At 43.4% G+C, this 14,617-nt stretch overlaps 1 protein-coding gene across 1 annotated transcript in view; it reads right to left on the reverse strand.

Moving 5' to 3' along the window:
- Positions 1-12,608, reverse strand: part of mturn (maturin, neural progenitor differentiation regulator homolog (Xenopus)) — a 30,535-nt gene extending 17,927 nt beyond the window's left edge. Inside the window, exon 1 of the mRNA XM_072560613.1 lies at positions 12,188-12,608. Within this exon, the coding sequence (XP_072416714.1) occupies positions 12,188-12,349 (162 nt within the window). The 5' untranslated portion in view covers positions 12,350-12,608. The remainder of the gene's footprint in view (positions 1-12,187) is intronic.
- Between the last annotated feature and the right edge of the window lie 2,009 nt (positions 12,609-14,617).

Below are 14,617 nucleotides of genomic sequence, written 5' to 3' on the forward strand. Positions count from 1 at the left end.
GATATTCTGATGGCAGACACACTGTTGCCCTGTGTTGAGTTTAGTGCCAGGTCTGAAGTCTGTTGTCATCAAACATTCTGTCAAAGTATACACTGGCTTGCTCGAGATGATGTTAAATTTCATTATCATGTCTGACTTTAGTGAAAAGGAGGCTCCCAAAGCATCAGAATTGACCCACACTGTCCCTTACCAAACTTTGTTGGGTGGAGGGGCTGCGCTGTATAGCAGGAACAGATTGGTAGAGGACCTTCGCCGTTATGATGTTTAGCTTAAGGCCATTTCCCTCATTTCCCTGTGAGAATGCATCAACAATGGTTTGAAGCACGACTTGAGTGTGCATGTACCCGAACCTAATCTGAAATCTGCAGCTTGATGACAGGTGTTGGCTTGTCTTGCTTCTCAACTTGTGGTGACATACACTGAACAATCCCCCACTATCCTGTAGATGAACTCCACTCCAGCAGGAAGCCTTTTGGAGATGGGGTGGGAGGTATTGTAGCAAGGAAGACGGAGAAGCACACTTGTGCAATGACACAGCCTTGCTCAAAGCCAGGTTTATACCCATATTGATTCTGTTGTAGATCCATTGGTAAGGATCATGGCTTGCACATCATCATGCAGCAGGCAGAGAACAGTGATGAATTTCTGCAGCACACAAAATTTTAGAATAAAACTCAATCCCTTCAGGTTGATTCAGTTGAAGATCTCTGTAAAATCAGAGAGAGCCAAGTACAGCTCTCTGGGCTTGTCTTGCTGTGATAATCATATCAACTGTGCTTCTTGATACGTGGAATTAACATTACGACTCTTCAGTCATAAGAGGGACTTGATTGAAAAGGACTCTTCCAATGATATTCCCTCTGATGGACAGCAGGGAAATTCCACTGTAGTTTCCAACAGTCAACCTGGTCTAATTTCTTCAAAATGTTCACAAGCACAGACTGTCAGATCTCCAGTCACATCCTCCTCATTCCAGATGAGAGACAGGGAGTCATGTATTTGTGCCAAAAGTGCTTCTCAAGTTCTTTTTTCACATTTCACATGGATTCCATCAGCTGATAGATGATCTTTTCAACCTTATGGAGTTAATACTGAGATGGTGCAGGTAAAACACAAAGGAACGAGGTCACGGACTGTCATGTCAAGAATCAAGTCTCAGTTGAGGAGATCTTCCCAGAACATCCTCCAGGAGCACTGACTGCTTCTCTGTCTTCTGAGTGCCACCACATTCTTAGCTCTCAATGGGGTAGATTGAGTGCTTTGGCAGTAGACAGTTTGAAATATGAAGAATTCACTGATGGCATGGCTGTCAATGAATAGCTGGATTTCTTGCGCTCTTTCCAGCCATCATCTATTCTTTTGGTCACAGGTTTTTTGTTGGACATTAATTTTGTTTATTGACCTTTAGCTTGCATTTTGGCTATGCTTCCCATTCAAGAAATCCATGAGTTAGTGATTTAGTAGGTCCGGCATTTCATGGTTGTTCGTAACTAGTCTTGTTGTTTCCTTGTAGAGAAACTAAGAGTCTCCTCTCAGGTGTTCTTTTAAATGGATACAAAAGCAGGCCAGACATGGGAGACGTTTTCTGGTCTCTGTTTGTGGAATGCTGCCAGATTGACTGGGAAGCTAAATGTTTGCTAGATAAAGCAAAATCAATTACACTGAATAGTGGCACCTTGTGCTTAAAAAAAAAGTTTGGGATTCAGCAAAATTGAATTTCAATAACACTGACAAGGAAACAAGCATCTTGCTCATTGGAATGTTTCTGAATTTGGTAGCTTTGGGGGCTCCAAGGTTTTGTGAACGGTTCCTGCAGATTTGAGAGCACTGGAAAGGGACAAAGTAAAACTCGTACAGCGTCGCGCAGTATTTCTTCCAGGCATTTGTGAAGGGATTGGTGAGGGACCTATTGTTTTACAAACACCATAGCAAACATAAACACAGAAGTTAAAATGACTAGCTAACTAAACACAAACAGATACAGTGTAATTTAGTTAGTGGGTAACAATTGAGGATAAATAATCAAATCACTCAACTTTTGTTGTGGAAGTCACCAAATCCAAATTGACAAATTGCATAAAGCACACAATTTAATGATCTAAATATTGCAAATCTGTTCAAGCCACTACCCTTCAGGAAATCAAATCAGGATAATTATTCTCATTTTTAAAAGTCTACTCACTGTTAGGAATTCCTGGACATCCTTCCGGAGCAAATTACTCTTGCTTCAAGCCGGAGACTCAGACTGAAATATGGGCCCCAACTAAAATTACTCAATTGGGTTTTGTTGACCATTTCCTCTGCAACTGTACTAGTCATGGAGATGAATATAAACCCTTTTTTATTCATTTCCAGCCACTGTGTCTGTCAAAGTTCAATTGAATAATCTGTTCCCCATGTTCATTTTCTTACTAAATTGTGTTCTCATCCTCCTCAGCCCTTTTCCTAAATAGTACATGAACCTTGTCAACTGAAACCTCACCAACTAAGTTCAACATGAGGAACACTGCTGATGAACTACTCACCCTAAGTAACGTCCCAATGTACATCAATCCAACCAACAAGCATCAACTCCCCATTTTGTTAAAATGCACTGCTTAACCAACAAAGCGTTTAATATACTAACCGTGAAACTCACAATCAGAACAAAGATGATCCTCAGGTTGAATACAGGCACCCCTAAATACTAATGTCTCTCACCACCTGCAACTAGCCATTCCATTTCCCCTTGAAACTTTTAATTTCCAAAAAAATCTGTTCCTTGCTCAGTGGGGTTTGGATGTTCACTTCCTTCAAGTAGTTCAGCATAAACTGCACACATGCTCTTTTTGCACAAATACTTGAGGACACGGAGTTTGCCACACGAAGCAGATGATGGGATACAGAGTTGTATCTTCAGATTATTTTATCCCAAAGAGTAATCATAATTTAATGCTGTAAAAGATTTTGGACCTTTCATCACTTATTCAATGCACAAGCCTTACTCAATGCACAATACTATGACTCTATCTTCCATAAGGGATATCTTTTTCTCAAATCTTTTTACAGAGGATGTAAATAAGCTCAGCTTGTATATATTATCCATCCCTAACTGTCCTCAAATAATCAATTTTCTTGAACTGCAGTCCACAGGGGATAAGCACACACACAACGCTTTTTGGAAGTTCCAAGTGAGGACTGTATTTGACACAGCAAAAAATGTGCAAATGGCATAGTGTTCTCATGCATGTGCTGTCATGATACACAGCGCCACCTTTGTGCATTGATGATAGAGCAACTGAATAGCATTCAATCATGCTGCTGATTTGTGCTTTCTGCAGTTAGCGAGCATATTACTCACCAAGAACTCCTAGGGTTTGGCCAGTTCTGGTTGCTTTAGTATTTATGTTGCTGGTCCAGTTCAGTTTCTGATCAGTACTATACCCCAGATATTGATGGTGACCATGGCATTGTGAATTTCAATCTCACCATCCTCTCATCTTTTTTTGAGATGATCATTGCCTAGCACTGTGACAAAATGTTGCTCACGACTTATCAGCCTCTAGTATGGATGGTGCAAAGCTTTTGTACCATATGGCCTTCAGTATCTGAGAAATTGTGAATGGTGCTAAGCATTGTGCAATCATCACAGAACATTCCAACTTTTGACTTTCGAGATGGAAGGAAGGTCATTAATAAAGCAATTGAGGTCAGTTTGTCATCAGACATTTTTTGAAAAGACTCAAGCTCTTGTGGTGCAGCAGTAGTGTATCCAGCCCAGACCACAGAATACCCAGATTCAAGTCCCACCTGCTCCAGAGGTATATAATAACTTTTCTAAACAGGGTGATTAAGAAATATCTAACCTGAGGAACTCCTGCAGCTATATCCATAACTATCTTCCTTTGGACTAAGTATGACTCCACCCAGTAGAGATTTCCTACTTGATTACCATTAACTTCAGTTTTTCTGGGACTCCTTGATGCCACACTTAGTCGAATGCTGCTTGAGGCCAAGTCACTCCCACCCCTCATTAATTCCTTTGTCCATGTCTGGATCAAGGCAGTGATGTACTGGGTTGAATATTGATGTAAGCCAAGATGTCTACAAGTTAGCATTAAAATATAGAAAAGTGAGAGTGGATATCTGAAAAGTCAATAATTCAGAAAAACCCTAAAATCAGAGTCAGATATTTACAGCATGGAAACAGGATGATTCTGAATTATTACAGACGCATGAACTAGCAAAAAGGGATGACATATCTTATCAAAACGTGGCAGTATTTTAAAGAACATATCCCAAATATCATTCCCTTAAATCTATCCAAATTTATAAAGTTTCCACAAAAATAAAAAAGAACAGTGATGCAGAGTGGGAGGTAAGTTGGATTTAACGTAATTTGGACTGGAGAAAATGGTCCATTACATCATGTCATATAAAAGAAAAAAAAGAGATCAACTTTCTTTGTCAGGTGATCTCTTTCCCCATATGGAACACAGCAATTGGCCATTCAGTGCTCAAGCCTTCCCTGCCATTCTCAATCATGGGCTAACGATCAATCTCAATGCCACCTTCCCATATCTCGATGTCAACAGGAATTCTAAATCCATCAATCTCTATCTTGAATTTACTTTAATGATGAGCTTCCACTTGAGGGTAGAGAATTCTAAAGGTCCACCAATTTTCAGGTGAAGACCGTCTTCCTCATTCAACTCCTAAATGACTAATAAATGTGAGGGAATACAGGCCAATTTGCCTCAATGTCTACTCACAAGACAGTTCCATCCTTAGGCAAGGGGCAAGAACTGCACATAAAACTACAGGAACGGTGTCAATACAACTGAAGCAAGACTACTGTTCGTGTACTGAAATCTCTCGCAATAAAGGCTCACATACCATTTGCCTTCCGTATGCCCTGCTGCACCTACATGCGGTTTTTGGTGACTTGTGAAATGAATACTAGGTCCCTTCGGACATCAACACTTTCCGATCTCTCACCATTTAAGAAATGTTCCATTGTTTCATTGTGATTAATGACATTGCATATATGGAGTTGAAATCAGGATGAAGCAAGTTAGGAACTAGAAGATCAGAGATTATAGAACAGGCAAATGAATAAATTCAGTTGCCCAAGAAATCATGAACAGAAATACAGTTCCAAGAGTTTGTTTCCTTAAGTGTTATTTGTATCAATTAAAATGTTTCTGATCCTGAAAAAAGTTTGTGACAATTATCATTTGCCAAAAATTCTAATTTGATGTCACTCAACTACTCATTCACAAAAAAAAAGGGCTTGTGCAAGTATCTGTTAAAAAGTGTTTTATAAAACCCCAGAAACAAAATCTGCTACTTGGTTTGTGTACCAAGGATTCACTCATTGTCAGATTATACACAGCATTTGCAGACCACCAAAAACTATCACAAATTCATGAATGCCTACAACAGATGGTCATATCAAGTTTCTCCTGACCAACATAATATTTTTCACAGCTTAAAATAACATATATATGAATTATAATCGGTACCATGAAGGGATTTCAATCCCTGTTCTGTCAATCCCTCTAGAATTATTAATCCTAGATGATAAGAGTCAAAAGGGCTCATAAAACCAGACTGAAATGACGACTCAGATGTGCTTATTTAAAATGAAAGTCAAGTTACATGGTGCATTCTCTCATTGATGAGACATGACAGAAAACAACAAATTTAGGGCTAGACAGCCAACTCATAAAACACAAAAGAACCACCACAAAACACAGCATTGAATCTTTAAAGGGAAAAAATGACAATTAAACATTTGAGGCATAGGAATATACAAAGCTCTGAGGTTATTGTAATTCTGGAATTGGCACCTACATGGTAAACCAAATGGCATTCTTTGTTGTTGTTAAACTTTTAACAATTCCATGAAAATCACCCATGCACTTCCAACTTTTATTTTTATTGATAATTCTGTGACCTAAAAATGGCTCTGAAAATCTTTGTAGAAACTCCGTTACCCTGTTACTTACACACATGCACATAGCCTTCCCATTGCACATATAGGCAAATGAAATAATTGTGTTTCAGTGCATAGAACAAGTGTATACAGATGAAGTGCCCTTCAGTCATTGTAAAAACAGAACAGATAACCAGGGCAACTAAGAACATCTGTTTTACATAGTGCTCTTTTTAAAAAGCTACTTATCCCACCTGGCATAAAATATTTTCCCTGAAACATGTTCAATATAACTTTGTTGGCTGCCTTCTGTTAGTGTGAATCTCACTGAGAACTTCAACAAGGTGTTTCCACTGACTGGACACAACTAATGAATGATTCTCAGAGCACTTGTGATGGCAGTGTCCCTACCGGTGAACCAGGAAGGCCTGGGTTCAAATCCCACTTGCTCCAGCAACATAACATCTTTCAGCTGTTATTTTAAAGCAACAAAAAAGATCCTTGCCCCTCTCTGTCACTGTGAGAACTAGTCAAAATACCAATTAAGATTAGAATTTATTACCTAGAAAGTGACATAGTGTGCCTTATGTGAGCTCATCTACATAAACATTACAACTAATTCAATACAATGAAATAAACCAGCAATTTACATGAACACAATATCCTCATCCTTTTTACACAGGAATATGAAAAACAGCGAGCCAAGAAAGGTACACTAGGAGCACTAATCAAAGTACCTGCCCAAGAGACTGAACTGGTGGAGAAATTTAAAGAAGAGTACAGAGAGAATTAAAAGAGAAGCAAATAAAATCAAAGTATCTGCCACCAATTAAAAGGGCGAAGAGGTCTGAGAGAGTCAGCATTAATTGAAATTTAAGGGAGTTAAAGGGATGCAGGTGAGAAACATTGGCAGATTGGGATGTGTCAAGGGGGGATATAAAAGATTGTTTTAAACCTGAGGCACTGAGGATCTTGGAGTCAGTGTAGGTCAGACAGAGTTGGGACATAAAGGGATTGGTGCTTTTGCAAGTTTACAGAAGATGAATGATGGGAGGCTAATGAAAACACTGGACGTGGACAAGTCTGGAATAACAAAGACATGTACAATGGTTTCAAGCAGCAAAGACAGTGAGGGGGCAGATTTTGTAACAGGGTAACAGTCTTGGCAATGGTGAAGATTCAGAAGTAAGCTAAGGTCAGTGCAGTATTTTAACTTACTCTACAAATCTAAAAAGAAAATTCGATCAGTCCTACTCCAAAAACTATCTTCAACCTCTGAATTAACAGGAACACAACAGAAGAAAATAGAAATACACAGGTTTTACTTAGAGCAATGACCAGAAAAAAAAAGTTGAGTGGATTTAATCCAGTTAATCAAAGGGTTTATACTTCAAAGTCTGCCATAGTATTCTGTTAAATATTAATGATCCATGTGAGTTAGGCTTTTCATTAAAACTAGATCGGTCATCCAGATCTAAGAATTATTTCAGAACTACAGTAACACTAAGAAGAAAATGTTTTCTGTTAGCACCAACCCCAAACATATCTGAATAGAGTTATAGAGATGTACAGCACAGAAACAGACCCTTTGGTCCAACTCGCTGACCTGATATCCTAACCTAATCTAGTACCATTTGCCAGCACTTGGCCAATATCTCTTTAAACCCTTCCCATGCATATACCCATTCAGATGCTATAATTGTACCAGCCTCCAACACTTCCTCTGGCAGCTCTTTCTATACATGCATCACCTGTGTGTGAAAACATTGCCCCTTAGGTCCCTTTTATCTTTTCCCTCTCACCCTAAACCTATGCCGTCTAGTTCTGGACTCCACCACCCCAGAGATTTATCCTATCCATGCTCCTCATGATTTTATAAACCTCTATAAAGTCACCCCTCAGCCTCTGGCGTTACAAGGAAAACAGCTCCAGCCTATTCAGCCTCTCCCTATTGCTCAAATCCTCTAACCCTGGCAACATCCTTGCAAGTCTTTCCTGAACCCTTTCAAGTTTCAGAACATCCTACTGATAGGAAGGAGACCAGAATTGCATGCAGTATTCCAAAAGTGGCCTAACCAATGTCCTACAAAGACGCTTCATGACCTTCCAACTCCTATACTCAATGCTTTGGCCAATACTGGAAAGCATACCAAATGCCTTCTTCACTATCCTATCTACCTGCGACTCCACTTTCAAGGAACTGCGAACCTGCGCTCCAAGCTCTCTGTTCAGCAATACTCCCCAGGACCTTACCATTAAGTATATAAGCTCTGCTCTGACTTTCTTTTCCAAAATGCAGCAGCTTGCATTTTTCTAAATTAAATTCCATCTGCCACTCCTCAGCCCATTGGCCTATCTGATCAAGATCCCGTTGTAATCTGAGGTAACCTTCTTCGCTGTCCACCTCCAATTTTGGTGTCATCTGCAAACTTACTAACTGTACCTCTTGTGTTCACATCCAAACCATTTATATAAAATGACAAAAAGCAGTGAACCCAGCACTGACCCTTGTGCAACACCACCAGTCACAGGCCTCCAGTCTGAAAAGCAACCTGCCACCACCACTCTGTCTTCTACTTTCAAGTCAGTTGTGTATCCAGAGGACTAGGTCTCCCTGTATTCCACGAGATCTAACCTTGTTAACCAGTCTCCCATGAGGAACCTTGTCGAACACCTTTCTGAATTCCATATAGATCATGCCTACTGCTCTGTCCTCATCAATCCTCTTTGTTTGATGTTCTTGATTTTTTTCATCTTACTGGAGAGAAAAAGTTATGTTTAGAAAATTATTAGTGTCTATACCAGTAACATCAGTTACAAAGGATTCAGTTAGGCATAGTTATAACATATAGCGGTTAGCAAGTTTTGAGAAGATTTGTAGCTCAGATTGAGGTTCTGGATGTAGGCTTGCTCGCTGAGCTTGAAGGTTCATTTCCGGACATTTCATCATCCTACTAAGTAACATCGTCTGTGGGCCTCCAGACGAAGCACTGTACATGATTCTTGCTTTCTATTTATATGTTTGGGTTGTGTTGGTCCTGTGGAAATGTTCCTACATCGAGAACATATAACTGTCCGTTCAAAAGAAAGTTTCAATTTACTGACATTTACTGCTTCTTTTCTTCAGTGCAATCGTTAATTTGTTGCATAACATAAAATTCCAGATCCTAGTCCAATACAGTGTTTCATCATTTCATAAAATATTGCCAACACGTCGGATAATAGGACTGATTATCAGAATGCTTTTTTTTAAAAAAAAGGATTGCTCCAACATGGATTGGCCTATTACTAACTGTGAACAAGAATCCATAATTATAGCTTTTTTAAAAAAGGGACATGAATAAATATTTGAAAATTAAACATTCAGAAAATAAGAAAATGAAATCGAGCAGAAATAGCACTTTCAGAGAGCCAGAGTCAGTTTGTTCAAGGGGTCTACATTCTGAACCACTGTGAATAACGTGTGCAGCAAAATTTGTCATAGTTTAGGTACTTAGTGACATTGAAGTGCAACCAAGATAAAGCAATACCATTATTCTTCAGTATAGATCCATCCTATGATTTCATAGCCACCCACAAAACAATGAGCAAATGACAAGGTTAGATAATTTAAAACATTGTTTTACAGCAAGGTCTCATGATATTTCAAATATTTGGTCATTGAATTTATGCAATATGTCTTCTTTCCCAACTCATGATGATCATGTCCACTCCACAAACATCTGGGGAATAATGCTCCAACTGTCCTAAACTAGTTTACCAAGTGCCATTCTTTGTCTGAACCCTATAAGTACTGACAGTTAGACAGCACTGAAGGGTATTAAAACCAAGCCCAATTCCCACAAGTATGGTCACTTGCTAATGAGAATAGACAACCCTTCCCTCATATTTTAGTACCCTCCATCTACCAAAATTTACAAGAAAGATTTGTTGATGTATACATTTAGCTCATTGCTTGGTCAGTTCAGAGTGATAGGAGGTGGAGGAATCTTTCAAGCATATTGTTTTATTTAGAACAGAAACGGGTTATTGGTTTAAGTGAATGTGAACATCATCAAAACATCATTCTGAACTGAAGTCTCTAAAATCAACAATCAATTTACTCCTTCATCTGTTCTTAGAGAAATGTTAGAAACAACAAAAGGGCCATAAATAATGAATATGTAATTATGATTAGTATGCTTGTGAAAGCACTGCACTGAATGAGGCAAGTCATCCAATTTGTCTGTGACAAGGGCACAGCATTTAAATAAACTTGATGTGGTCAACACTTGGAAAATTACGTTTTCTTGTGTTGGATTTGCATGGTTTTCCAGATTTTCCCCCTTAAATCAGTTCTTTCAATTTTTTTTTAAAAAGGGGGATAAGAGAAGGGAAGGAGACAATTGGACATGAAATTTAGATACCCAATTTGCTCCGCAAAATGGTTTGTTGCGCCAAGTTGAGAAAGTTGCGACATAAAAATAGTTGGCTGCCAACATATAAACCCTTCCTTTCTTTATAAGGAAAGTAATAAAATGTGTCCAACTTTCCAAACCCTGCTCGATCAGTTAGATTGAACAACCTGCTCTACGTACTGTAAAAGCAGAAGGGAGGACCATCAGCCGCAGCATTACATAACTGCGTCTGTATTACCAATGTCAGAGTCAGCCTCTCCTCGGATGGAAACCTGGAACTTGCAATTTGACAAAGAGCTGCCTCCCCCACCTCCACCAGTCAGATACATTGAGGGATCCCATTACCGACGAGAAAAAAACAAATGCAATGGGCGCCTGAAGCTTGGGTCATTTGTTTGGCAGCATTACCGGAGGAGCAATGAGTCTGCTTGGACCAGATCCGGGGGTGAGTGTGGGGCGGGGAGGGGGTGAGTGGGCCGATGCAAGGGCGAGTGTGGGGGCAAGTGTGGGGCAGGGGGCGAGGGTGAGTGGGGGTGAATGGGGGCAAGTGTGGGGGGCGAGTATGGGGCAGGGAGGGTAGGGGGTGGGGCGAGTGTGGGGAGAGGATGAGTGGGGGCAAGTGTGGGGGGCGAGTATGGGGCAGGGAGGGTAGGGGGTGGGGCGAGTGTGGGGAGAGGATGAGTGGGGGCGAGTGTGGGGCAGGGGTGTGTGTGTGTTGGGGTGGAGGTGAGTGGGGCGAGGCAAGGCAAGGCAAGGCAGAGTGGGGTTGGGGGCGAGGATGAGTGGGGTGGGGGTGGGGACGAGTGGAGTGGGGTGGAGTTGGGTGGGGTGGAATGGGGTGGGGTCGAGGTGGGGACAAATGAGCTGGGGTGGAGTGGGGGTGGGGTTAGGGACGAGTGGGGCGGGGCAGGGTGGTTGGCAGGGACGAGTGGGGTGGGGGCGGGGACAGGTGGGGTGGAGGGGTGGAGGGGTGTGGGGGCGGGGGAGGGGTGTGGGGGCGGGGGAGGGTGGGGTGGAGGGGTGCGGGGGCGGGTGGGGTGGAGGGGTGGGGGCGGGTGGGGTGGAGGGGTGTGGGGGCGGGGGCGGGGACGGGTGGTGTGGGGGCGGGGACGGGTGGGGTGGAGGGGTGTGGGGTCAGGGACGGGTGGGGTGGGGTCAAGGATGGGTGGGGTCAGGGACGGGTGGGGTGGGGGTGGGGGTGGGGGCGGGGTGGGGGTGGGGGCGGGGCGGGGGCGAGGTGGGGGCTGGGGCGAGTGGGGTGGGATGGGGGCAGGGGCGAGTGGGGCGGGGCTGAGTGGGGCGGGGTGGGGGCAGGGACGGGGACGAGTGGGTCGGGGCGGGGCAGGGATGAGTGGGGCGGGGCCGAGTGGGGTGGGGTAGGGTGGAGGGGGTGGGGCGGGGGCGAGTGGGGCAGGGACGAGTGGGGTGGGGTAGGGTGGAGGGGGTGGGGCGGGGCCGAGTGGGGCGAGGCTGGGCGGGGGCGAGTGGGGGTGGGGGTTGGGGAGGGGCGGGGCCGAGTGGGGGTGGGGGTTGGGGCGGGGCGGGGCCGAGTGGGGGTGGGGGTTGGGGCGGGGTGGGGGTTGGGGCGGGGCCGAGCCGAGTGGGGGTTGGGGCGGGGCGTCTGTCAACGATAAAGGGTGGAATGGAAATTAGAGTCAACGGGTCGGCGGCGGGGTCCTTTGGGTGGATTTCGGGGGTGGAGGGGAGAAACGAGGGTAAAAGAAGGTGTGGATCCGGGGAGGGGCCCGATAGCCCGTGGCCTCGCGAGGTGTCGCAGCAAGGACAAGCCCGAATTCCTACCGGGAGCAGCGGGGAGGGATAGAGGGAAGATACAGCTCCCAGGGGGGAAACGCAGGGGCTCTCGCTCACTCACGAAATTATCCCTGAAATCGCTGTCCGGGCACAGCACGTAGAAGGAAACACCAGGATCCGCGTAGAAATCCAGCCGGCTCTCGGCCTCCTCGGTGGCGATCAGCTCGAACGGGGTGTTGTAGCACCACTTGTCCGCGATGTCGACGAACTGCTGGAATTCCATGGCCGCCCGCCGCCTCCTCCTCCTCCTCCTCCGGTGTGGGGGGCGGGGGGTGATGGATGCGGTGGTGTGTTTACGAGTCAGTCCGGTCCGTTCGCCTCAGGCGCGATCTCTGCCGCTGCATCGGCCTCAGAGGAGAGCGCGGCCCATGGCGCGCGCCCGCGCCCCGCTCTTTGTTTTCGCTCTGCGGCCTGTGGGGTGGGGTGGGGAGTGGCCGCTTGAGGTACGGACGATGTGCAGCTCCGTCACTGTAAGCTGCCGCTGCCGCCGCACTGCGTGCCTCGCGCTCCTCCACGCCGCCAGCCAATCCGAATGGCAGCGGGGCGGGGAGCCGAACTCCCCAAACACACCCGGCGGCTGTATTATTGCACGTGTGCTCAGTATTCTCGGAATTTAGATACAGCAACGCCGTTGCACGTTCATTTTGGATCAGTTATCCTTTGGGTTTTTACAGGGGCTGCATGTTTTGTCTGAAGACGCAAATAAACTGCAAGTTTAAATGTAAGATGGATAAATGGGTCGTTTCCCTGGGGCAGGGAGAGTCCAGAACTAGAGGGCATAGATTTAAGGCGAGGGAGAAGATTTAGACGGGACCTAATAGGTAACTTTATCCACGCACAAGCTGGCGCGTGTATAGAATGAGCAGTCAGAGGAAGTGGTGTTGGCTGGTACAATTACAACATTTTAATAGACATCTGGATGGGTATATGAATAGAAAGGGTTTAGAAGGGCTTTTGCCCGAAACGTCGATTTCGAAGCTCCTTGGATGCTGTCTGAACTGCTGTGCTCTTCCAGCACCACTAATCCAGAATCTGGTTTCCAGCATCTGCAGTCATTGATTTTACCTTAGAGGGCAATGAGCCAAGTGCTGACAAATGGGAGTAGGTTAAGTTAGGATGGACAGGTTGGACCAAAGGGTCTGTTTCTATGCTGTACATCTTTATGACTCTATATCTGATTGGCATGGATGAGTTGGACCAAATGGTCTTTCCATGCTGTCAATCTCGGAGTCTACATATTTGAACTTATATAACATATTTCAGAACCACAAGATGTTAGTTTTATAACCAATTACCATGTATGTCTTTGAGCTGCATTCCTGCTGTAACTTAAATATGGTTTTTAAACTAAGAATTCATAGGCATTTTAATTGCTACCCTTATAGCTGGAGAATTTGAACAGTTAAAAAATATAAAAATCTCTTTCTAATCACAAAGCTGTAACCAAATCCTTACCCAATCTGATTAATATGTGGATCCTAGTACCATGAAAACCACAGTCAACTTTGCATAGCTATCCAAAATCATTTTTCTTTGGTTCATTTCTGAAGGCAATGCCTTGATTAATAAGTCACCTTGCTTGGATTTAAATTTCAAACACTGGCAGTTAACTGTCAATCAGCAACTGTTGCATTATCCATAGCAACACCTCTGCTAATCAGAGTTCACTTGCAAACCAATGTATTGCATACAGTAGAAATGTCACGTTCCCTCAAATTGCTAATTCTTGTGAACTGTCCTGATGAGTGCAAGATCAGAAAGGTTTGACAAAATGTTTTTTGTTAGCAGTGCTCAATATATTCTAAGAATGTATAATGTGAGCTGCTAAATCAACTGTTTAATAGGGTAACTGCATGATTTGTCTTTTTAAAAAATCAGCTGCATATTTAAAATGGATTTAAAAAATCACAAGTCACAACCATCATAATCAACTTGCTTATACTCTGGATACAACACAAATTTATTTAGTGAAGTGAATCAAATTATTCAAGTATCCAGTTTAAATTTGTGCAATTTTACCAGAAAAGCTCAGCAAGTCTGACAACATCTGTGAAGAGGAATCAGAGTTAATGTTTGGGTCTAATGACCCTTCTAAGGGTCACTGGACCCAAACGTTAACTCTGATTTCTCTCTCAGATGCAGCCATGCCTGCTGAGTTTTTCCAGCAATGTGCAGCATCCACAGTTCTTTTGGTGTGGATTCACCAGAATGTTGCTAGGAGTGCAGGGTTTGAGTAGGCTGGATAGCTGAGACTTTTTCCACTGAAGCATTGACAGGTGGCTTTAGAAAGGTTCATAAAACTATGAGGGGCATAGATAAGCTGAGTAATAAGCATGTTTTCCCTATGCGGCATATTTTTAAGGTGCAAGGAGAAAGATTTATAAAAGGACATGAGGAGAACTTTTTTTGACAGAATGGTTCATATGTGGAATGAACTGCCAGAGAAAATAGTGTATGTAGGTACAGTTACAACATTTAAAAGACTTTTGGA

The sequence above is a fragment of the Chiloscyllium punctatum genome, chromosome 41, assembly GCF_047496795.1.
Source record: "Chiloscyllium punctatum isolate Juve2018m chromosome 41, sChiPun1.3, whole genome shotgun sequence".
NCBI lineage: Eukaryota > Metazoa > Chordata > Chondrichthyes > Orectolobiformes > Hemiscylliidae > Chiloscyllium > Chiloscyllium punctatum.